The sequence below is a fragment of the Siniperca chuatsi genome, linkage group LG17, assembly GCF_020085105.1.
Source record: "Siniperca chuatsi isolate FFG_IHB_CAS linkage group LG17, ASM2008510v1, whole genome shotgun sequence".
Lineage (NCBI taxonomy): Eukaryota > Metazoa > Chordata > Actinopteri > Centrarchiformes > Sinipercidae > Siniperca > Siniperca chuatsi.
This window is the reverse complement of record NC_058058.1, coordinates 2,855,473-2,880,844: the sequence shown is the minus strand read 5'-3', so window position 1 is coordinate 2,880,844 and position 25,372 is coordinate 2,855,473. Positions and strand designations below refer to the sequence as shown.

At 40.0% G+C, this 25,372-nt stretch overlaps 2 protein-coding genes across 10 annotated transcripts in view; one reads left to right on the top strand and one right to left on the bottom strand.

The window, feature by feature from the left end:
* The window catches only part of LOC122864185 (collagen alpha-1(XIV) chain), a 216,780-nt gene extending 192,608 nt beyond the window's left edge, over nucleotides 1–24,172 (top strand). For 4 of the 8 annotated variants that reach the window (XM_044171364.1, XM_044171359.1, XM_044171360.1 and 1 more), the window contains 11 exons: nucleotides 7,107–7,202; nucleotides 7,465–7,518; nucleotides 8,671–8,724; nucleotides 9,471–9,524; nucleotides 10,569–10,640; nucleotides 13,433–13,468; nucleotides 15,156–15,222; nucleotides 15,634–15,822; nucleotides 15,943–16,020; nucleotides 16,118–16,273; nucleotides 21,668–24,172. In XM_044171364.1, the coding sequence (XP_044027299.1) occupies nucleotides 7,107–7,202; nucleotides 7,465–7,518; nucleotides 8,671–8,724; nucleotides 9,471–9,524; nucleotides 10,569–10,640; nucleotides 13,433–13,468; nucleotides 15,156–15,222; nucleotides 15,634–15,822; nucleotides 15,943–16,020; nucleotides 16,118–16,273; nucleotides 21,668–21,960 (1,149 nt within the window). In that variant the 3' untranslated portion in view covers nucleotides 21,961–24,172. Of the gene's footprint in view, nucleotides 1–7,106; nucleotides 7,203–7,464; nucleotides 7,519–8,670; nucleotides 8,725–9,470; nucleotides 9,525–10,568; nucleotides 10,641–13,432; nucleotides 13,469–15,155; nucleotides 15,223–15,633; nucleotides 15,823–15,942; nucleotides 16,021–16,117; nucleotides 16,274–18,525; nucleotides 18,691–21,064; nucleotides 21,426–21,667 lie in introns of those variants that run through there. The other 4 variants (XR_006375160.1, XR_006375159.1, XM_044171361.1 and 1 more) reach the window with 4 other exon arrangements.
* Nucleotides 149–4,242, bottom strand: LOC122864192 (natural killer cells antigen CD94-like). 2 transcript variants are annotated; one of them, XM_044171378.1, is made up of 6 exons: nucleotides 3,865–4,242; nucleotides 2,124–2,246; nucleotides 1,892–2,011; nucleotides 1,663–1,787; nucleotides 1,217–1,332; nucleotides 149–439 (listed from the first exon to the last, which is right to left on the bottom strand). In XM_044171378.1, exons 1-6 carry the CDS (start codon nucleotides 4,025–4,027, stop codon nucleotides 313–315), a joined length of 774 nt encoding a protein of 257 aa, XP_044027313.1. In that variant the 5' UTR covers nucleotides 4,028–4,242; the 3' UTR covers nucleotides 149–312. The 2 variants fall into 2 exon arrangements, with proteins under 2 accessions (XP_044027313.1, XP_044027314.1); XM_044171379.1 differs by having other exon boundaries at nucleotides 2,124–2,243; nucleotides 3,865–4,241.
* Nucleotides 24,173–25,372: the final 1,200 nt, after the last annotated feature.

Sequence of the window (25,372 nt, the reverse complement as noted above, 5' to 3'; positions counted from 1 at the left end):
AGTGTTGTTGTGCGACTGGTCAGAGTGTGTCTGAGAGGGGACAGTTAGTCTCAGCACCAACTGACAACATTATGTAATCTTGTAAAGTCATGAGCATTTTGGCCTTTTTGTAATTTTACATTTTGCACTTCTGACTAGTTCATTACAGTTCACTGTCTCATGTTTGCCTTTATTATGTAGTTTTTAAGGGAGGACAGCAAGAATTATGGGAAAAGAGAGAGAGAAATTAACAAAGGTCAATGGCAAGATTCGAACCCATTACATCACAGTTACATGGCACACATGTTGGCCTGCAATGTCACCAGGAAACTCTCAGTAGATAGGTTTCTCACAGATCCATCGATTGGATCCATTGTTGGTGTGTGTCCATGTTCCCTGCAGATTAATATATGCTGTTAACCCGTCCACAGGATTTACATTCACGTCTACCTGCCAGGCCCTGTAGAACAGAACAAGCACTATATTGTTAAGAGTAAACACAAGGGATGGTTGGTATATGATTAATCATGCACCTCCTGTGTTTGGAAACGCTCATAACATGAATTCTGGACTGACACTCCTCTTGAGCTTCATATTTAGCGTCTTGGTATGTACGCTACAGAAGAAGAGTTTCAGAAAGTGAAAAATCTTTTTTTGCAATTTGTTTGTTTATTTTTTTGCTAGTTTTTTTCACCATGTTCAGCTTTCAGTGAGCAGGGCATCACAGAGGAGGATCAATATGAACACGCTGGCGCCCTCATGTGGCAGAGCAGTAGACTGCAAGTTCATTATCCTCAGCTGTCAAGAGCCTACATCAGTGGCTCGAACCTCTGTGTCTCTAGACTTCTTCAGTAAAAGTCAAGCTCACAGTGTGGTGGCACAACGCATTTCAAATTCCCTTCTTCAGATTTCGATTGTGTACAGAGATTCAGAAAAACTGGTACAAATTTAAAACAAACTAATCTTAATTTTCAGCCCAAAAGCTACACGCCTCACATTTCATGTTGCATTGATGTCAAGTTAAAACCATGTTCAGTGATCATTATCTGAACGCTGAGTCAGGTAGTGCTAATTTAAAAGAGTTTAAAGATTCAATTCAAAATTTTAACATTAATTGAAAACATGATAAAATAGTAATTATTATTCATTTTTAGTTTCCAATTTCATCCAACTATTAGCTATTAACATCGACCCTGATATATCATGATTTTAAAAAAAGAATTCTAAAATTTCTCACAGATACGTTGGTCTTGATGTGTCCACCCATTCCCATTTCCATTCCCAATGCTTTGTTTTCACTGACTGCAGACCGATCCAGGAAGCTCCATGTTCATTCAGCTCGCTGACAAATTCCTGATCATTTTGCAAAAGAGCAGATAATTATTTCTCTGTTCATACATTATTTTAATGGTAGTAAATTCATGTCAGACCATGTCTGAGGGAAAGAAATCCTCCATGGTTGAGTAGAAATGGAAACGAAATACCAAGATGAAAAGTATTTATTTTATGTTATTTGCAGACCATGGGAAGTTTACCGTATGGCAACCGAAGGACAGCAGCAGTAGAAGATATGCACCGGTGAGGCTTGTATCCCAGCATGCAAGTTCCCACGGAAAACACAGACATACTGTCCATGCACAGACTTACATTAAAGCACAAACTCGTTAACTGAGAGACACCCACCTGTTCCTCTTTGTTGTTTATTATCACCAGATCTGCTCCTCTGTTCTGACAGTCTCTCCTGCTGTCGGTCCAGTTTTTCATCTCAGTGGATTTGTAGTAACAACTACATCGAAATCTCTTCCATTCTTCAAGAAACAGCTTATTTTCAGTGAGGTGTTTTAGTGACAGATTTCAAATAATTTAACGATTAAATGAATAAATAAACTTAAAGTGTTTCTTTCTTTCTCACCTGTGATGTTCCTCCGTGTCTGGCTTTCTTTTTCCTGTAACTGGCAGTAACTGTTGCTCAGGTTTTCATAACTGGCCTTATAAATGTGGAGCTGCTTGTTTTCCAAAATGATGGAAATATCTGGTGACAGCCGCAACAAAAAAGAGACAGGGCAGTGATGGAAGATCAAACCAACTGATCATGGTTTTCAGTGACTCAAGAAATGACATTGAAATAAAGACGAGGTCCTCACAGAGTTTGTACAGGACAGTGACTCCTCCTACTAGCAGGAGACACAGTAGGCCCAGAACCAGTGCAGCAGCTCCGAATGGGTTTCTGTGGACAGCTGGAAGATGCGTTTGAGCGTGTGCTCCTACTGAGGCAAAGTACACAGAGAGCACATTTTGATTAATCATGTTTGAAGTAGCTGTTGAGCTTTCCCCCCTTTAGGTCAGCTAATCTAAACAGACAAGAACGAAGACATCTGATTTTAGAAGTGAGACCATAATTCCAGCCAGTGGCAGACCGTCTGAGGGACACCAGCGTGCAGAAAGTCCCGATGCATTTATGGTGAAATAGTTCCAAACCCTGGTTAAGATTAAAATAGTTTTGCTATGTGACTCAGATTTAAAGTATAAGCATCTGTAACACACAGGGAAGTATTAACTATTGAACCATTTAGAGGCACGTAGAGGACATCTCATTTCCTAGCATGTAGGGCGGCCTGTATGCCTCTGCATCGCTGCACATGTTTTATCTACCATAGGGGCATCCAAGAGGGCATATTAACTACTTGTTTGTTTTTTTCAAAAATGGGGGCAGGGGGGCATCGCCTGCCATGAAAACTGACTACTACTTGAGCTGAATGTTGGCATATATAATGTCGTATACAGACATATAATGTCGTACATTATACACAGAAATCAGACCACAACTGTAAAACACTACTGAAACTTTAGATTTGACAGCGTCACAAACAACAAATATGTTTTCCCAAAAAACATACTAGCTCATTTTTGTTTTCTGAGTTATGGCCACAGCTGTCACACCACAGTACACATTTTTGTTGTTTACTGCATTGTGGGAACACACTGAAAAGTCAAGCAATTTTAGTTTGTATGCTGGGATTTTAAATATGCTCCATTTTGCCAGTTTGTCACTGTAAATATACTACAGACTTAGAACAAGGTTACAGTAGGATATATTCGGGACGCCTTGTGAGAGCACACAGGTGAGCCCGCCCATAATAACCCTTCACGCTGATGTTGCGGGGTCTGTGTTTCAAAGGTATTTTCTGTGTCACATGTTCATTCAGTATGTGCAGTGAACTGCAGGCTGCGCTAAAAAGCTAGTGTGGAATAAAGAATAATTATTAGAATAAGAGCAAAAATAAGAATTTGAAAAAAATAAAAATGTTAAAAATTCAAAGATAAAAAAATTATAAATATATGTAATGAATGCTCAAGGGTTTATTGGCCCTGTGTCAAGATTAGATTAAATTAGATTCAACTTTATTGTCATTACACATGTACAAGTACAAGGCAACGAAATGCAGTTTAGGTCTAACCAGAAGTGCAATAAGCAAAGTGCAGGATATAAAGTGTGTGCATAAATGCAGGATAGAGCAGTTTTCTAAAAATATTTTATAAGTGGTACTATGGACATTATATACAGATGGCATTACTATAAACAGAAGTATACTGATGGATATGTACAATAATGAATTGGACTGGGCAGAACAGCAGGGCAATGCAAGGTGGGCTGTGCAAGTTTTAAGTATATGAAAAGTGTAAAATGTATGTCACAGTTGTAAACTACAATTAAATCATACACAGGCTTGAGTGCAAATATTTATATAATTTCATCAATATTACCACTATTATGTACAAATGTAATTTATAGCTTTGAATACACACCCACATACACACATTCAGTTCTTTTTATATTAACAGTAATATTTGGTATTGATTCTACAGTATTTAATACCGACGTACCTCCATCGTGCGTCGAAAGATCCCCTCGATGGTCTGTGAAAGTGGCTGCACCCTCGTAGATGTCGACCACTCTCTCCACTTTCTCACCACCGTCCTCTCTGACTCCTTTGCAGTATCTCACATTCATATTCAAATTTGGGTCTTCATAGATGTTGGAAGACATTTTAAGGCCTTACACAACTAAAAAGTCTCTGCAGCTCTTCAGTAGTCCCAATTTACTGTTTACTGCTCCCCACTGCTATCACTCCGTTGCTGTATTTCTCCAGCAGGTGCTTTGCTAAATAGATTTTTGATGCCGTAGTTTGTAATTCGAAATCCTAAATGCAACTTTGTCCTCTCTTCTGATGCAGCTGTCTGTGTTTTCTGCCAAGGTATCTCTGTCTCTCTGTTTTTGTATGTGCTTACCAGGTTTCAACACACAGGAAGTAGTAGCAAGAAAACACACAAGCCACATTTTAATCACTGTATGGTAAAAACCTCATAATCTATTGGGCTATTTGAAATTGTTCAATCTCCATTTGAGCTTATGAAACCCTTATTTTTTCTTTTAGTTCATTTTGGAGGCTTTCACTCAAAAAACAGCAATATACACGTATGAGAGCTGACTGACATTTTTCTGTCTGTCAGGGATGTGATATGTGATCTGTGGTTCATGCTAGAGCACTTGAAGGTGTTTGCACAATTCATTTTTTCACTGATAATGACATTAAAGTGTCACTGTTGCTGCTGCTGTAGTTTGATAGAATAGACTCCAAACTTAATTAACAAAATAAATGAATAAAAAAACATGTTTGACACCCGAGCTGCGCAGCACAGTAACTGTTTACAGTACAGCAGCATCAAATTATAAAATACAAGACCACATAATGGGTTAAGCACTGAACGTGCACAAACATTTAGAGAAAAATGGCAAAAGAACTACTATGAGCAGCCCAATGGTTTCAAAATGTCCAGGTTTATTCCTTTTTTCCCCTTTTCTGATCTTAATCACATCATACATGGAACAACATGGCTTCCTGAAGCAACATGTACTGTGACTAAAATGTCTGCTACGGATGTGATCATTCTGTTATCTTCACTACCGCCTTTTCCTTATTGCCATTATTTCACACTATCAGATGTTACACCCTACGTGAAATGGAGTCTCAAAAAAATCTGATATGACCACAAGCACAAGTTAGATAGATATCAAAGCTGAGCACGATGAAACTTTAGAATCCGGCAAACTGCATTTGCTGTTTCAAAGTCCCATGTAATGCAATGAGCAGAGTAAAGAGCACTGACACTGAATTTCATCGGTGATCCTGCATTGTTAGCACGACGGAGATCCACAAACCAAGTTTATAGCTATGACTAAAACTCTTAGCGTGCTTTAAGGCCTTTTCTGCCCTGGTGGTCTTATGAGCAAAGCTAATAAAGAAATACTTGAAGATGAATATGAGTATGTTTTTCTTGTGTCAGTTAAATATGTTTAGAATGGATTATCATGCCCTTTTCAGAGTGTCTTAAGTTTTTGCTTGATCTGTATGTTTGGGAATATGCGTGTTAAGGATTAAAACATATAAAGACAGTTTGGTTTAATTCATTAAATGTATCTATATCAGGCGCCATGTAGAAAATACATTAATCTCAAAAAAAGAGAAAACATGCTTTGTACCAGATTTAGCTGCTAGCTTATTTCTATCTGTAGTTCCTGAGCAGGTGAAAGGAAACAATAAAACTCTATCATCTCCACTACTAATGGACCAACAACCTATTGATGCCCACGCAGGCGTATGCACACACACACACACACACTAACACATATTACATACATATATCCAAAGTTAAAAAAACTGGTCGTCAAAATGTCAAATTAATGCTGACAACCATGTTCCTGGTTGCTTAAAATCTATTTTTTAACGTCACTTGAGACAATATGGAAATCTGAGCAGGTTTTCAGATTGACGGGGAGCTTTTTCCATTCTTTAATGGCTTTAAGCAAGTGAGATCCTTGGAATCCAACAGACAGCAGTGGCACAGCTTTATAGTGACCTCATTATAAAGATAAGATGCATGGCGTCTTGAATGACCAGAGATTTGTGTTGAATCTCAGGAACAGCAGGGAGGGAGGGAGAGCACTCTGAGACAAGGATGTACAGCTTCTCTTTGCTGTCGTTCCTTTCATTGATTGTTTCTGTTATTTTATTTTATGTATTTTTTTTACGTTGCTTCTGTGTAATCTTTGCACCTCTGGCTAAATGAATTTCCTCCTTTGGATGATAAAGTTAGATTTGATTTCATTTGCAGCATAATGGGGTAAATGGTTGCAGGGACCAGAGGACAAACCAAACCAAATTGTTTAGCTTTAACTTAACTCTCTGGGAACTCGGTCATGGTTTGTTTGCAGCTAGATGTGTGTATGCGTGTGTTACACAGCTATAATCTTCACCAGATTTGTCTGCTGATCATAGAAACCACTTCCCCCTTCATGTCAAAGTACAAAATACATAATTTCCTTCCTCTGTAAAGTTCATTATTTTATTCAACATTTAAAAAGAGGGATTATAGACAACTGGACTCATCTAGTCTTGGGGATTTAAAAGGTTATGGATTTGTTGTGCATGATAATGATACTCAAGTGTCACTTAACTGTTCATCATTAACGTAAAGCACCCATTTTACAGCCAGGCTGTACCAATATATACATTTTGCTTTTATAACCAATACAAGCAAAAATACTTTCTGTGCTTATGGTATAATAAAATAAACACAGAAAGACATGTAAACAGGCATTTAGACAGATACATATATATAGATGATTTTTTCTACTTGGTAGTATTCTCTAGTCTTTCTTTCATGCTATCTTCACAGTGTGTGGATACTCTCCTGTTACAGTGAGTGTGTATGTGATGTGTTTTGAAGGACCAGTGGTGGCGCGCGTCCCAACGTTGGTACAATGATCCACGACTTTGTGTAAAACTCCCTCTGAAGTTGTTGCTGTCTGCAAGTTGTGTAGGAGCATAAGCCTGCTGAAATACTTTTTACAGGTTAAGCAAGTGCCTAGCTTTGTTTATCTTGGTCCTTACTGGATGTCAGTGCACAACTAAAAGAGAAGAATGTTGAACTGTTGACGTTAGCCAATCAGCAGTAAGTCTTCACATCAGGTATACAAGACTATATATTTGCCAATATGACAGTATGTCGTTAACACTCTTTCTGCATATCTCTCTCTCTCTTTCTCTCTCTCTCTCTCTCTCCAGGGGCCGACTGGTCCAGTAGGTGATACAGGTGTACCAGGACCTCAGGGACCCCAAGGACCACAGGGACCCAGTGGACGCTCCATCATAGGGCCCCCAGTAAGACAAACACACACAGAATGAGTCTTCTCTCCAGTTCTCAGTCTCACTATAGATTTTTATTTTATTTTGAAAGTTAATTTACATGGCGACATATTCATAGTAATTTATCTTGAAGAATATCTGCTGTCACAGTTTTCCTATTTAGATGCAATTCATATTGTAAGTATATGAAAAACAGTATTTTTTACACCGTTGCAACCAACAAAGCTAACCATATGCATACAAACAGGGCAAAAATGTAGATTTGTTTTACCTGCAGGGTGCTCCGGGAGAGAGAGGACAGAAAGGTGATGCTGGACAACAAGGAGCACAGGTAAAGAAAATTGCAAACACAACGTGAATCTAACGCACAGATTTTCCCTCAAGCAAGTTTGGTCGCATTTTAGGCCAGGCTTATTGTTTGGGTAAAGTAAGGTTACATTTAATTTGGGATTAAAGTAAGGTTTCTGTATGTTACAGTTAATGTGATGTCAAAGGGTTAGGTCTACATGTGAGTCATACAAGTGAATATTGTTCATTTTGTCTGGTACTTAATACTTAAATACTGTCATCAGATCAGCCTCATGTTAATAAGACACTAAGCGTCTGCAGTCGCCTGTAGCTGCTCACTACACAAATCAGGACAAGCGTGTTTAGCATGATTGATTTGCTAATTATATAATGCAGATTGTTACCTTGTTTGGGTTGATGGGTTGTGAAATACTCGGTAGAAGTGTTTTAGTCAGAGATACAAATAAATTAAAGTTGTTAGTGACAGAAAATTGGGCAGTGTGCTGTTTCAGAAAGGTCTGTTGCTTGAAAAGAGCCTCCCACAAGTAATTACTGCTGTACTGTAAATTACTGGCACTAATATGACCTTTTGAAAGCAAATAGTTGTCAGATTTTGAATAATGGTGCCATTTGCAAAAGGTTGATTTCTGTGGTTCAAATCTATTTCTATGCCGAGTTTGTGACACTTCAGCAAGCTCAGTCTCACGGTGTTTGTGCAACAACACAGTCTGTGAGAGGAGAGTTAGGTTTTCTATTTCATTGTAGTTATATGACACACGTCCGAACCACTCGGCCACCAGGACGCCACAGGAAGTCATGCAGCATTAAGAAAACGACATGTTTTGCAAACCTGAAGTAGTTGATGTGCTGCCTGCATAATAACAAATATAAATGTTGAACTCCTCATGGGATCAGACTAGTGTCTGTTATTATATTAGTAGTGAAAAATACAAAGAAAGAAAACAGCTATCACTTAAAATACAGATCACATATATACATATATATGTCTAAAAAAGAAATATGTACAAATGACCCCCCAGTTAGTGTTTTCTGTTTTTATCATTTCACATCAAACATGTTTAGAAAGTTTTGCTGCTCGAACAGTCACATGTCTCAGGTTTTTTGAATCTGTGGAGATTCAGACTCAGTGTGAATGTGACCTGCAGTGACCTCTGCTCTCCTCTCGGTGTTTCAGGGAATTCCTGGCAGAGCTGGAGCTCCGGGCAGAGAGGGACCTGCAGGACCCAGAGTGAGACACCTCATAAATATCACTGTCAATACCAACACCGACACCTCTGCTCATGCTAGCGCCACAGCTACCGGCAACACTACACATACTGACACAGTCACTACAACAAAACAAATAAAGACCAACACTAATACAACTATGGTTAATGCTAATACAGATACTTCTACTACTGCAACTCTTGTTGATACTGCAGTCCTAATGCTGATACTGTTCACACTACAATTACTAATACTAATGGTAACAGTTCTAATACTACTCCTACCTCTGCTGTTACTACTTATTATTACTCCCGCTACCTCCACTATTGATACAAATACTGCTAATACTGCTGCCGCTACTAAAACTCCTACCTTTACCACTACTACTCCTCTTGTGTCTGCTACTGCAGTGGTAGTAATGGCAGCAGTAGTAAACCCTGCTTTTCCTGCTGCTACCCCAGTTAACCACTACTTCCACTGGCTGTACTACTTCTACTGGCTCATTTTATTTCTACAATTGCTACTACTACTACTTCTCCTACTAGTAATTATAGTTTTCAGTTAACACATTTCAAAATGTATTTAGAAAATACTTTACTGACTAGATGAGCAAAGAATATATCAGAAGGATTTAAAAAATGAGATGAATAAATGGGACAATAAGAGTTCCATGTCACATGTAGAAACGAGCACTGTGATGTAGCACCTTCCTGAACAGTTTACGCACACAAACACCAACATTTTAGTTTCTTATCTACTTCTCCACAGGGCCTGCCAGGCAAAGACGGCCCGCCAGGCAGACAGGGTCCCTCGGGAACTATCGTAAGTGATTATTACATTTTGACATTGTTTATCTGTCGTGTATGTGAGTTTGTGGAGAAATGTGGATTCCTGGCAGCTGAACCGGACAGAGTTGCGGTTTGCTGTCCTGCCCCTGGTTTTCCTTCTTTGAATTGGAACTGTGACTGTAGGAGATAGTTGTGAATTTTTGGGAAAATTAGATTTTGAGTGCAGTGATAATGTCAGCTGGACACTGTCTTCCTGTCTTTTTTTTTTACATCTTACTGATCCAGTTGAACCAAAATGTTGGACCTGTAGATTACATCAAAGTCCTGCTGCGTCTTGCTATGCATAGCTGCGGAAGAAAAGAAAATACAGTAACAGTATAAAGTATTTTTAATCAGGACTTTTGCAAAAAGCTTTGATTCTACTTTGGCCACTAATATAGCACCTTTTTGTTTCCGTTTGGCAGCTGTCAGTTTCCATCCACTGCTGTGTGAAATGTGAACAGCAGAACAGGTAGTGAATGTTTGGGAGGTCAGGGACAAACCACAGTGGATATATGCTCGTTTGAATTCATGCATCAAGTTAAATTATTCCGTTTTTGGACTAATTCGGACCTGATTGGAAGGCTGCTGTGGAAAAACACTGGAAACACACTACCTATCAAAAATAAAAAACAACACTATATATGTTTTAGCATGTCTGGTTAAACTCCAAACAATGCAGTCAATCTACAGTAACCCCCTTTTTTATCGAGATCTTGATTGCTAATTAAGCACCTCTGGCAGACAACATACTGACTGCCTCCAATGTTGTACATAAAGCAGCAATCATTCCACAATTTGACTTAATTGGATACTGTATGTATGTTGTCCATTGTTGTTTATATGCACACCCATTTTCATAGCCAGTACATACTGTATTTGTTTAACTTTGTTGTCTTATTTCTGTGTTTTTGTGTACTTCTTCTTGGCCCTGTGTGTAAGTACATTGTCTGCACCGGAGTGAAGTTTCTCGTATGTATCAACAAACGTGACAAATAAAGTTGCCTCTTATTCATCCTCCTCATATCTGTCTCTACAGGGGACTCCAGGAGCCCCAGGGGCCCCAGGTAACACAGGCCCTTCCGGAAAACAGGGAGAGCTGGGACCACCGGTGAGTCGAGGCGATACAATACAATCTTCTCATTAACCTTTTTCCTACCCGGTCTGGGTTTACACCTGCAACAGGGGAGACTGAAATACTCTGTAAATATCCTCGAGGAGGCAGGAAGTCGTGTCGGCCAGGCTTAACAGACTCTGTCAGACCAACAAAGGATTAACAGCTTTCTGTCCGGTCTGAAGGTCCACGGGCATGTCTGACACACTCACTCCTGTCAGAGCCTCAGCCTAAAAACCTTCCTTTGACAAAACTAACGCCACATAGCTAAACAAAGATGGACCAACTGAGGAGGAAAAATTCTAGCTTCCTTTTCTCTGTCAGAAGCAGTTAGTCCCATAACTCTATGGACACTTTTTTACAGGATGGATGGTTAGAACTAATGTTAGTTTCCAAGTTTGTACATCAACTAGGGTTTGTAAAAAATAATACAATCTTGTGATTTTCTCTTTAAAGATTCAGAATCAGTGCACTAAACTGCTTAATTAGAATAGCGAGGGCTTCCCAAGCAAATCTCTCTCACTGTGTTGAAGAATTTGCTGAATGTGCATGAGAAAACTACTAAACCATCTGCTGTGTAACTAGAAGGGGCCTCGTAGCCTTTAGCACAAAAGTAGAAGACTCTGAAATGTCTGAATGTCATAAGATAGGGCCGTATAAAATGACTTCTGGCTGGATTGTGTTCCAACTGGATAACACATAGGTCAAGATTATGTTCAGGAGTCAACATAACCAAAACAAGTTGGGAACACCACCCCCCCTGAACTTGCGCTCCCCTTTAGCTTAGTATGTGCATATACCAGTGATGGAAGAAGTATTCAGATCCTTTACTGAAGTAAAAGTACTAACACCACACTGTGAAAACACACCACTAAAAAGTCCTGCATTCAAAACTTTACTTAATTAAAAGTATTATCAGCAATATTTACTTAAAGTATCACAGTAAGAGTCGTCCCTGTGCAGTAAAACTCTCCTGTCAGTGTTTTATTATATCTGATGTTTCTGGATTCATGTTCCTGCTGCATTAATGTGTGTGTTGCATTTTACTGCTGCAGATATTTAAGGTTGACCTCATTATAACTGCTTTATATACTGTTGGGTAGTTTAATCTGCAGCAATGCATCATGGTCTATAAAATCATCACATGTTTGTAGCGTCGCTGTCCTGTGAGAACCACGTATCTCCAAAAAGTCTCCCTGAGCTCAGAGAAACAGCCTGTTTTCAGCTCTGTGACGATGCGTTTCCCAGCTGATCCGAGGGGGGGTTAAAGAGTTTATTCAGCTTCAGGAGGAGGAGAGTTTTCTCAGCACATGAAGGAAACTCTTCATCCTTCAGCTCATCACAAACATTCAAAATCCCCACATTTGGAGATACATGGTTTTCACTGGACAGGAAGGGGATGAAAAATTGTAACTAGTAACTAAAGCTGTCAGACAAATGTAGTGCAGTAAAAAGTACAATATTTGCCTCTGAGATGTATAAAGTTGCATAAAGTGGAAATACCTCGAGGCACTGAACATCAAACTGCACCAGTCCGGCAGGTGAATGTGGTGCAGGACGGCTCTCAGGATAAAATATCCATAAGTGCAGTGTGTTTATCATATTGTTTACCACTGTAACAGTGTTTCTGCTGATGGTGTGTGAGAGTTTGTTTAAACATGTGACCACTCTCTGCTCTGGCATTTGTTCCTGATTAAATGAAATGTTCACAGACAGTAAATCACATTTCGACTGCACCGCCAAAGAAGAAATGAGATTCTTCTTCTGGGAGGTGATACAAACTGCTGACAAATTACTTTGCATCGCTGTGAAAAAATGTTGTCAAGCATGTAATTACAGATACGTGGGTGGACTGCAAAGAGCCCTCCTTAACTAATTACCACAGTATTGTAAATTGCAGGCCTTAATGTGAAATTACCCGAGGGAAATATAGTTCAGTTTTTGGTAATGGCAGTGTTTGCATGAAGATTGTTTTTTTAATGGCTCAAATGCAGCGTTAAAGGAAGGTTTGTGGACATTTCTGAGACTTTTTTTACCATTTCTTGTGTGTTTTACAAGCTCGGATTCTGTCTGAAGGCAACACATTTCTCATTCTCTCCACTGAAGGTTGACTTTAGTGGCTTTCATGTGATGTTGGACAAAAGATAACATTGTCTAAATCCAGTCTTCAGTCAGTGCTCTGTGTTCACTGCATGATTTTAGCTTTTACATTTTAAAAACACACCAAGGTTACAGTACTCTCAGCTGAAGGTTACTGTGAGAGGACTGTCAAATTCAGCACTGACATTTATTTTGATTTAGTTTTTTCACATAAAAGCTGCTCAAAACATCATCTCAGGTCAAACAGCATGTCCAAACTAGATATAGCAACGTGATTCAACACATATACAATTTACTGCTGAGGTGATAAATTCAGACAAAGTCAACAATGAAAAAACAAAAATTGTCAGTCTCATAAGCAAACAATAATCAGGGGTGCAATGCAACATTCAATGCCACATTTCCCTCATTATAGGAGGTAACTAAATATCCCCGAGGCCCTGAATTAATCAAAGTGGCTCAAGAAAAAGCAGAAAGGAGAAACAAAGATGTGTGTGCTGTCGTGGTGGAGGTCTTCTTGCTGTGACAGATGGAAGGTGATGTCCTGACCGGAGAATCCTTTGCTTCGTGTTTTCATTGTTTTTTCAACCTGAGGATTTGAACCACGGTCCGTTAAATCTGAACAGGTTAAATCCCTCACAAGTTTAAGTTGTTTTTTTCCTCTTTTCACTGATTCTTCTTTGTTGCAGGGTTCTCCTGGAAGCAAAGGGGAGAAAGGTGAACGGGTACGTTGTCCGTTATGCTCTGAAATGCCAAAATAAATTAAGTTGCTCTGCTTTTTTTACTCACCAGCATATTGTGATTCCTTTTTAACGGAACATGACCAAGTCGGAGCTAAAAACTAAAAAGAAACTATTTTTGGTCTTTCACATAAGAACGTTCAGCAGAGCACGACTGCTCGTTTTTACAACATCCTGTTTTAAAGGTTTGTTCACACATATGTGTTTTAATGGTGCCTGTGTACTAGGGGTGGACAAAACAGCTGAACAAAATGTTACCCATATGAAGCTTAACTTCTGTCTTTATTGAAGCTGTTGATTCAGCTCTTTGGTCATTTTTGAGGCTGTAGTTATACTGTGAGGTCTTCCTGTTATTTTGTCCACCGCCTATGATTTGTAAAGTTTTATAAAGGTTTTAATATGCTGTTTCCAGGGACCAAGGATCCTCAAGCAGTACTGTAATAAAAAGTACTGTAATCAGTGTTGTGATGATAAAATCTTGTATCAGGTTTAGTTTTTGTGCTTCATGTTGCTGGCAGCTAAATGTGGGTAAAGGATATCTCTACTCAAAGAGCTGCTACTCGGTCACCTTCACTTAAGACTGCTGCCGGAGGGGAAAATTATGCTGACTTCACATCTTCAGAAACGCAGGATGTTCCCACACGGAGTTGGTGCTGCAGTTAATGCCTGCGCCCTCCGACATCATACACACCTCCATAGATTATTAGGAGGAGAGGGCAGGAGGTTAAATCAAATCCCACCTCTCTACAAACTTCTCAGATCCTCCTGTCTCAAAGTAAAACTAAGATGAGTTGCTTTTTTTTTTTTAAATCTAATTCATTCGTGGGACATTCAGCTGATGAAAGAATACTTAAACATGCAGAATCAGATGCTTTATATAGGAAAAGGTGCTTTTTGTGTGTGGTGTTGATGGACACTGGTCACAATATCACAACACAGGAAGAATCACAGCTGGAAAAATGTTGGACGTTGATGCAGCAGCTCTGGCAACGGCCCAGGAACCAAACACAATACACACAAAGAATGATTAAGAAACATTCACACTCCCTGTTTGAGAAATGTACAGATTCAGAACTAGTTCAGTCACAGCTCAGCCCTTTCTTGGCAAACACAAAACTGTTCGAGTTAATCAAACCAGGAAACAGGGAATACAATGGAACAAGACCCAAACTAGCAGGTTGAGCTGGTGCAGATCAATAATTTATTAACAAAAAAAAAGGCTCACACTGAATCGGCAGGCCTAAAGCAACTCTCAGCAGGTAAGCAGAGCAAAACAGAAAAACAAATCCACAGCAGGTAAGGTACAAGGGAAACAAAGGAGCCAGAACTCACAGGTACAAGATACCAGAGAAAACAACAAACTGACAACCGAACAAAGGAAGGACACAGACTGTTACACTTTCAAAGACACAGCTGTGTCTATTCAAGACACAGGTAAAAAAAGCTTCAAATTTCAGGAAGCCTCAATTTGATAATATTTCAGGTAAAACAGGAAATGCCTGAACACAAACCCCAAAACAATGAAGTAATATAAACAGTACTGTGTCAGTTTCTTTCAAAATGTGTCTATTGTCTATTAAAAAAAAGTTCTCAGGACACCTCAATTATAATTCAGGTCATTAGCTGAACCATAACTAAAATATAAACAGTACTTGTGCTTGTGTGTCTCCAGGGTGACCTCCAGTCGACAGCATCAGTTCAGGCCATCGCCAGGCAGGTCTGTGAGCAGCTGATTCAGAGTGAGTAAAAACACTCACTGATTTTTTTTCTTCTCTCCCTCAAAGGGCTCTTTGAGCGGTAAGACTTGGTTTTAGGATCAAGGTTAGAATCAGGGTTTTTTGGTGTTTGAGTGTTCATCACCAGTTCTTGGAATGTCATGAAATTTTAGGGAAAGTTGGTGAATTTATAAGTTCTCTGAAATTAAAAATTCTCTACAATTCTACATTTCTACAGGGATATCAGCATATTTCTCTTGAGCCTAGTGGTAAAATATATTTAGCCACTATTTACAGCCAGTTGCATATACATGTACAATATGACCTTCATGGTGGTTCCAACCTTGTTGCTTGTAGGTTTGTGGCCTCTTAAGCTTGTATAGTTCATCCAGTTTGGCTCAGTCTCTGGAAATTCCTCCCTTTTCCTGTTTTCAGGCCACATGGAACGCTACAACTCCATCCTGAACCACGTACCCAGTCCACCAGTGTCCATCCGCACTGTGCCAGGACCCCCAGGAGAGCCTGGCAGACAGGGATCTCCAGGGGCCCAGGGAGAACAGGGACCCCCAGGAAGACCCGGCTTCCCAGGACAGAACGGACAGAATGGGCAACCAGGAGAAAGAGGTAAAGGGGTGAAGAAGACCAGCACTGATTCATAACCAGGCTAGCTACAATTTCAACATAATATTACAATAATATTTTGTGTGTGTGTGTGTGTGTGTGTGTGTGTGTGTGTGTGTCCAGGTCAACCAGGAGAAAAGGGTGAGAAAGGATCTCCAGGTGTTGGAGTCCAAGGCCCCAGAGGACCTGCAGGACCCCCCGGTAAATTAAACCATACTAAGCCGTACCATGCCATTCCACAGAGGTTCTCAATCTGGTCTTCCAGATCATTTTTTACAAATTCCTCCTCCGCTCCAAGGTCCCCAAGGGCAGGGCAGACCTGGCAGCCAGGGTCCCTCAGGGCGACCTGGAAATCCTGGAAACCCTGGTCGACCAGGGGTCCCCGGACCCGTCGGCTCCGCTGGGCCACCGGGCTACTGCGACCAGAACGCCTGTGTGGGCTACAATGTCGGAGGTACGTAGGGGCCCTTAAATGCAGCGCTCATGAAACAGTTTGTTTGAACTATTAATAAGACTTTCAAGCAGTTTAAAGACTAAACTGTCATCAACTAGTCTGATCAAAAATGACTGAATATTAATCGTTTTCTTGTTAGCAATATATCTGAGAAGAATACCGAGGCAGGGACACCTGACATCGCTTGTACTCACAGTCTAACTGAATTCATCTTATCGTCCACCATACTACTGCTCTACACCACCCTTCGCTGTGATTGCTGTGTAATTACAGCCACAGTTCAGAGGTTGTAATAAGAAAAACAGAACCGTCTCGATGAAGGTCTTTTTAAATAAAAGATCATAAATTACCCATTTAGTCTCCTATTGCCTTGCTTCCACTGTATCTAATTATGACACATACCATGTTAATTTTGGAAATATCTTACTTAAAACCCATCGGCATGTTTAAATATGTGGACAGTGTAAACTGTAACTGAGCATGAAAGCTTTTCAGTGCTGAGTGTCTTTTGGATTGAAGGTCATCAAGTGAGAAATGTTTAATTCATTCGGTTCCTTTTTCATGTTGAAAAGCGGCCACTGAGTTAAACATCCCACTTTCAGTGTATTTGAAGGTGAAACATGAAACACCTTGAAATACAATCACTGTTAAGATACAGAATTCTGCTCTACTACCAACAGTCTGGATGTGTTCAGGTTGCATCTCTGACACACGTGAGAAATTCAAGTCCAGAGTTGCACACTGTGATTTTGAAATTGTGTACAATTTCAAATATCATTTGAGACGTTGAGCTTGTTTTTGGTGGAAGATGAATGTAAACATCCAAACAACAAGGTGTGATGAATAAACCCATCAGCTCAGCAATTTTGCCCTCAAAGTTGCCTGACAGTCACCGCCTTAAAGGGCTACTTCACCCAAACATGTATGAGAACAAAACAAAAAAACTGAAAGATGTATTATTTTCATTTCACTGGGTCTCAAAACCTCAGCAAATAAAATTGAAACACTCTACCTGCCACGAACCACTCGCAGTAAGTGAGAAAATATATTTATTGTGAATTGGGTGAACCAACCCTTTAAAGGGACAGTTCACCCCAAAATCAAAAATACATATTTCTCCTCTCACCTGTAGCGCTGTTTATCCATCGAGATTATTTTGGTGTGAGTTGCCAAGTTTTGGAGATATCAGCCGTAGAGACGTCTGCCTTTTTTGAATATAATGGAACTATACGGCACAAAAATACCTTTGAAAAACTCAACAGCAACGTCTCTAGAAATCATAACCCTGTGACTCAAGATTATCCACAGATTTCTTGTGAGCAGATTCATGTAGTAACTATTTTCTTTCTACCGATAGTTCCTACATGAAACTGCTCGCAACAAATCTTATAGTGCCATATAGTTCCATTATTTTCAAAAACTGCAGACATCTCTACGGCCGATATCTCCAAAACTCTGCATATCACACCAAAACAGTCTAGATGGATAAACAGCGCTACAGGTAAGAGGAAAATTGTGTATTTTTGATTTTGAGGTGAACTGTCCCTTTAAGCTTTGTCTTCCTGCAGTAGCTGGTTGAAACTGCATGGTCAATCAGTAACCACATGGTAACTGAATTCTGCATCTTAACATTGTATGACTGAGTTTTTTCTGTTAAATCACTCAGTATTGTCAGTGTGGGTTTAATCAGTCACTGGAAAGATGCTGCATGGAGGGTTTTCTTATACATAAATCACTAATTAAATACACCAAGACTCACGTAAGGGTTGCAGGTGATGAATTGGTGCTGCTGGCAGCTTTTGTATCAGTTACATGTTAATTTGATCTCCAGCGTCCAAACAACTGTTTTCTCAGCCTTTCACAAGAAACGGCACACAGGAAATTAGATTTTAACAGCTTCACAGTTAACGCAGCAGTACTTGCTTTGTGTTAATTCTCACCACGTGCACAAATCAGAAAACACAGCTTTTTAAAAAGCTGGAAATACACTGATGTAATTATTATCTAAAGAAAACCCAACATGAGTCATCTTTACCCGTTAAATGCATGATTGTGTTAATCCTTGATGCGTGTTGAGGTTAAAGGTCGCACAGCAGCCTAAAAGGTGCTGTACAGCTCGCAGCCTGCAGGGTCGTCATGTGAGTAACGTCTGCATGTCGTAATCATTTCTCTGTCTTTGTCTTTGTGTCTCTCCGTCTCTGTCTGCCTGCCTGTCATCTCCTTTTACAACTTTCCCTCTTCATGACCCTCAGCTCCTACTGACTACTGAGCCGCATTCACAAACTCTGACAATGACACCCGCAGAGAATAGTAGCTTTAACTGCTGCGAAGGTGGCAAAATACTGGAGGTGACGGAGGTGGTGTCACTGCATCAGCTGACCAGCTTCAAACACTGGCTCTCTCTACCTACATATAATGTAATATACATTATCATCTGAAAAAGTACAAGATAAAGCAGTTATAAAGTGGTTTACAGGGGAAAAAACAGGAATGCTAGCGTCTAAAATGGAATTACACCAAAATGAAATGGAAAATATGTTAATGTATACAAGATAAAACTAGAAAGTCTTTCTGTTACATTTGTTTTTAGAGTTAAACAAATCATGCTAGTTTCTGCAGCTTTACTTTTTCAACATTCATACTGTCACTGCAGTCAGGTGAAATAGTACAAAGTGATGTCCTTCACTCAGCTACAGAGCTGTGATGCTCAGTGATTTCATTTGAGAAAGAATTCTTACATCTTTTTCACACTGAAGGTGTTCAGCTCTTCATTTTTTTTTAAATAAACCACCACCATAAAGGCCAAGGCTGGTGTTATTCTGTATTTTCCTTATTATATATATATATATATATATAAACAAATCCCATGAAAATACCAAAACCAGCAATGTGTTAGTGCGTCTCTGACTACTTCCTGACTTCCTGTCTGTGGCTCTCAGCTCCGAGCCCATTAGTTCCTACTGAAGACGTAAATCTTTAAAAACACCTCACAAATATATAGTTTCATTTTTTAAAAAGACTCAGTAATTTCCTAAAACAGCTGCTCGCTGTAGTTTTGATCAAACAAACAGGAGGACGGGGACTATTAACCCTCATTTGGTGCTGTAGTGAGTTTTTGGGGCAGCAGGACGGTCGTAGGCGGTTTTCCATACATCATAGGTAGGCAGTTGCTTGGGGCCTCATCCGCCAAAGGGCCTCGTGAATTTGTGTTTCTTTTTTTTTATTTATATAACATTTATCCTTTCTTGTCACTCCAAACAAATGCTAATCTGTACTAGATAAAAATAAATCAGTCTACATGTAAATGTCAGCCTATCCAATTAAATATCTATTTTTGACAATATTTACTATCACCTCACATTTCACATTTAATGGCCTATTCCACCTTGACCTTCCGGTACCTATGCATGCTGCATTTGCTCCAAATCAAATGATGCAGCAATTCGAGATACCAACAGAGACAGAATATCTTTGTTATAAATAAATAAATTTGGGTCACCAGCAGGTGGCTTCTAAATAATTTGGAATCACATCATCTAATCGTGAGTCTGAGGTAAGCTGTGTTTCATATCAGCTGCCGCCAAGTATAAATATCAGAACACCGGCTAACTGTAGCCTGTAACATTAACATTAAGATAAACAGCAGGGCTACGGCTACGTACTGACACTCTCCCACAGACACAAACACACCGGAGAGCCTCTGAGCCGCTAGCTCTTTACAAAGGGCCATGAATGTGCCTCTAGTGACGGCCGAAGCTCCAGCGCTCTCTCTGTGATTCCAGCACGGACACGGAGAGTCTGACAGCAGCTGCTCATGGCTCGCTTCCTGCTACACTGAGTTGTGGTCAGTCTGTCACGCTGTCGGTCACTCTGCTCGGCGTCTCCTTACCTTCCCGCGTCACGCACAACGTAGACACGAGGCCACGTCCCCTACAGTGGGGGTGTCATACGCAGTCCTCTGCTGCATTTTAAAAATATGCTGGGATGGAGGGAGCTAGCGCGCACACACACACACACACACACACAGTCGTGGACCTCAGACTTTTTCCCCTAGAGAATAATGGATGTTCAAAATCTTTTTCAAAAATCATGTACTATATTTTTGTTGCAAAAGAATTAAAAATTATATATTACACTGAAGAGAAATGTAGCAAGCTAAGCTACAGCAACATGGCAAAAGTAGCTTACTACATTAAGCTTTTTTTTTTTTTTTTTACACTGAACCAACTTCATTCCAAGTCAGTGCTATCTCATCTTGTGTGGACACTACTGCGCTACTTGATCAATGAACGAGCTAAGCTACTAAAAAGCTATTTGATTCATTAAACAGCTACGCTAAAACCACGCTACTGACAAATGTAGTTAAACCTGTAACGCTGCTACTTGTAGCGAAAAGAGCTGCCTCCAAATAGCTTTTGTTCACTAGCTGTGATTGCGTTAAGCAAAATGGAGAAGGGCCTCACACCGGTCTTTGCCTGGGGCCTCCAAATCGCTAAAACCACCCCTGAGGACGGTGTGTGTGGGACTGAGTCAGAATAAACTACAGTGTGTGCGTTCATGGTAATGAAAGAACATGTCACCCAGTGCAACAGTGTGGCTCACTGATGTGTTTTTAATCGTTTTTGGACTAGATACATTCATTGTTCGTTTGAGTCTTTTCATGGGATTTGTTGAAAATATGAGAAATATGGAATATCATCAGACTTATCCTTTTAATTGGCTGAACATGACTGAGCCCAGACGTTGTACTATGAACTGACACGATCGTCCTCTCCTGACTTTTTCTTCTAGATTACGATCATCCGGTGCCTCTTTTTTAACACAAAATAACTCCTTAGAGGTCCCAAAAGCTCATCCGCACGACAACTTTTGAATAGATATTTTGCACGTTGTTTTAACCTTAAGTTTGTAGATTTGAAAAATACCACTTGAAAACTTTAAATTACTTAAATTGTGACAATTTGAATGTGAATTAATAGATAACAAATCTAATAACTGCCTGGTAAAACTTAGAGACATTTCCACAAAACTTCTCATATTAAACTCAGACTTTGTTGCTTATTTAAACTTTTAATTTGCAATTGTTAATCCTAAATTTATCCTTCCCTCTAACTCTTTCAGTCCGTAACCTTGGTAACCTCACTCAGTAACCATCACTCAGCAACCCTCGGTAACCTTTGGTAACCCTTGTTCCTCTGTGTCTCTTGCTCCTTCCTTCTCCTCCCGCCCCCTCTTCCTGTCTCGCTAACCCAATCAAAACCCAACAAACCAATCCAAAACCTTGCTTCCTGTGGTGGTGGTGTCGGCCATCTTTGTTCTGGGGCTCTCACTGACTGTCTGCATATCTGATTGGCGTGCTGGCTTGGCTCGCTGCCTGGTTGGTTGGCAACGCAGAGGGTGAGGATGTCACTGATGGCGGCGCTATCCCTGCAGTCCAACTGCCGCCCAACGTCTTCCAGAACTACGGCGAGGTTGAGGAGGACGACCCCTACCGCTACTACCAGCCCAACTATCCGGCCCCGCGGCCCGTGGAGCCTGACGACCCCGCGCTCGCCCTGGACGACATCGAACTGAGGTCCCCCGGCATCCACCGCAGCACCCGGAGCCTGGAGGGAGAGGAGAAGAGAGTCGGGCCGAAGAGGAGACTAAAGAGAGGAGCGAAGACGCTGCCTGGACTAATTAAATGAGAGGAGGAGGTGATTGGAGGACGGAGGGCCGCTCGCTGTTTCTGATTGGGCGGTTTGGAGCTGTTACGGACTAATCAACAAGTGCCTGATGTAGAGGATTTCTTATGGACATTGTAGAGGGGACGGGGTGGGGGTATCAGGTTGGGACTATTTTAACTCATCTATGCTATTGAATTAACTTCAAGAAAACAGGTTTATGTTGTTTGATTCGTTTAGATTTTTTTTTGTCTCAGTAGAGACGATCGTAAAATGGACTGAGGTTTATATTTCACAGTTTGCTTTTGTCCCAAGACATGTCTCTGTTAACTGTTTCTGTGATCAGACTTCTCAAACATTCGGTCATCACATTGATTGAGGAAAAGTAGCCGGTCCTGTTTTCAGCTTTCACTTTTGCGGTTTGCTTTTTACCTGCTTGGTTAAGTGCCTCCGAATTGTCTCGCTAGAATATTCTGGAAGAAATTTCTAAATGCAGAAATGCAAAGACTACAACATAGCATCTATACACAGAGACACTTGCAGGTTACAGCAAACTAACAAGCAACACTGTCGCTCTGTATGTTTTTATGTCTTTACTTTAAGGTTTTATTTCAACCTTTAAATGTAATGACTGCAGAGGCCTCAGCTAACATCATGATACATGAATACATAAAAAAAGGTTCAAAGTTTTGATTCCAGCGCCTCGCGGTGTGTATCTACAGCAGCGTCACAGTGGCTGCAGACCAGGTACAACTTGACAAGATGAACAGAAAACAGCATGATGTGATATGTGACACTTTCAGTCATGAGTGCAGAGTGATGAAAAACGTTTAGAGCGGGTTCAGATACAAAGTGATGAGACTTTATTTGTACAAAAGTTTCGGCTATAAGTTTATTAATTTGTGTCACAACACCACAATCCCAAAATTAGGCTTCATTTGCCTATTTTCTGTTGTTTACCAAAATGTAACATCTGTCACCCATGGTATAATTAAGTGGTAACTCCAGTTTTTACATTTTTTATGTATTTGTCAGGGACAATAAAGAAATGATGATAAGAAGATGCTTTGTACCAGATTTAGCTACTAGCTACACGTCTGCACTCCCTGAGCAGGTAAACAGGTAACTAGCATATTCAGATTTACACGGCCAATAAGTCACACACACACACACACACACACACACACACACACAAGCTAACAGGTAATGTGAAATTTCATGCCGATGATCCAAGGACAGGAAGTGAAGTGATTGTGCCTGGTCTCCAGTAACTTTTCACCTAAACCTGCATCCTAATTCTGGTTTTTCTGTTAGCTCTGTTTGCTGCAACCAGGTCGTTTCCAGCTTCATAACTAAAAAAACAAAAGCAGTTATTTATGTAAAGGTTTGCATGTTTCTGTTATCCATTTACCATGTGATGTATCTTTTTTTTATCTCATAGAGCCATAGACACATTTTACTGATACATATAAAGATTATTGTTCGTTTTTCCTTCAGAGGTTTTGGTGATTGGAGTCATATGCAGTTATTGTAACAGTGTTAAGTTCAAACTGATGTTGCTTTGTTTTTGAGGTAGTATAAAAAGAAATAAGTTGTAAAAACAGTAACAGCTGACGTCAGACAGGGAGTTATTATATTTCTTAGTAAATGTATTTTGGTTTAGTTGTCAGGTTTCTGGATCTTCGTGTAATTTCAGAAGCTGTCGGCCATGTTGTCGTAGAGTCAAAAATGACTGACGGCTGTTTCCCACTCTGTGTTTTTCCTATTTGTTTGGGTTTGTCTTCGGATTGATCTGCCTCCATTTGTAACATTTATCATTAAGCTCATTTAAGTTAAACTGGATTCCATCAGATAACAGAAACACAGCAGCTCAGTCCATTTGAATTTGAAATGATTTTGAATTCATTCATGCGTTCAATTTCTTAAATTTGTTTCATTGCTGGAGATCAGTTATACAAAGGAAAGTCCAGTTATTTGGAAAAAGATGTGCCTCGTTTATTCACACGTGGACATAATGTTTCCCCTCTCAAGGGGAAACTCAAGCACACTTTCAACTTTACGAAATATCTTGTGAACCTTTTCAGTTCAGGAGAACAGAGTAAAAACAGGCCGCAGTGTTTGAGATTTCCCTCTACACCTCTGAGCAGGATATGCTTAGAAAATAAAATCAAGGAAGTAATTTATTTTTTACTTGGTATTGATTTTCTCAGAACAATAAAACTGAAGTACAACCGTTGTTGTCTGCGTGGACTGTTTGGTAAATGTGTCGCTGTCCCTCAGCAGGTGATGCGGCTGAACTCTGAGGTCTAATTAAACTGGAACTGAGCAGGAAGCCGAAGCCTTCAGATGAGCACTGCCACATTTTGCGAGCTGCAGGAGGCTGATTGGAAACCAGCAGGTGAGCTGCAGCTCACGTGTGAGTTCAACATCACAGCTCTCATAAAACCAAGAGTTAGACGAAGCTATAAATATAAACCAGGCATGAACAACTGTAAGCACCAACGGGAGCTAAACTCAGCCAGTCAGCATCACGGCTGACCAGTGGTGGGATTTCACTTAGTACATTTACTCAAGCACTGTACTGTATTTTACAGCTTTAGTTACTTTTCAGATTACAATTTCATTCATCCCCTTCCTCTCCAGTGAAAACCATGTATCTCCAAATCTGTTGATTTAGATTTTTTCTGATAAACTGAAGGATGAACACCAAATGAGTGAAGTTTCCAAAAGCAAAAAGCCATTTAGTAACAGCAGACTTATATCAAAATGTCCACAAAAACATTCTGTACCTCTCAACCTTCCTGTCCTCCCATTTCTCTACAAAACAACCTGACCTTCCTCCTCTAGTTCCTACTCACATACCTCAACGCTTTCCTCTTCTACCTCACTGTCGTCTTACTGAACTTCATTGCCTTCTTCTGACACTTTCTCCTGTAAAAACAAGCCATATGCATAAAAATAAAGTCTGTTTCAAAGAGTCTTTTATAGTTTTCCCCTTAAAAAGTTCCCCTTAAAATTCGGATAACTACTGTGGAATATGGAAGAATTTTGTTTTACAAGTTTGTTTAAAAAGGTGGTAAACTTTTTGATGTGATGAAAGTGAACCATTTGTACAAACCATTCTCACTGTAATGTGTAATGTGTTTGGCCATCAGTCGTTTTTGAATAATGCTACATTCGAGCTGGGTGTGGAGCACTTGAAACCAAATCAGTTTCGGTGAAACTGAACAAGCTTTGGTCGAAAACAATGTCACCAGCTTACCTAAAAGACGTGCAGCCGTCACACAAATTTGTCCAAAAACTACTAAGAACAGTGCCTCCTCAAAGTCTCTGGAGACTAATAAAGACCTGACACTAAAAAGATTTATTTTACAGTCACTCAAGTGTGTGTTTATGTGAACCAGGAAAAAGAGACAGTTCATGATTACGTTCTGTA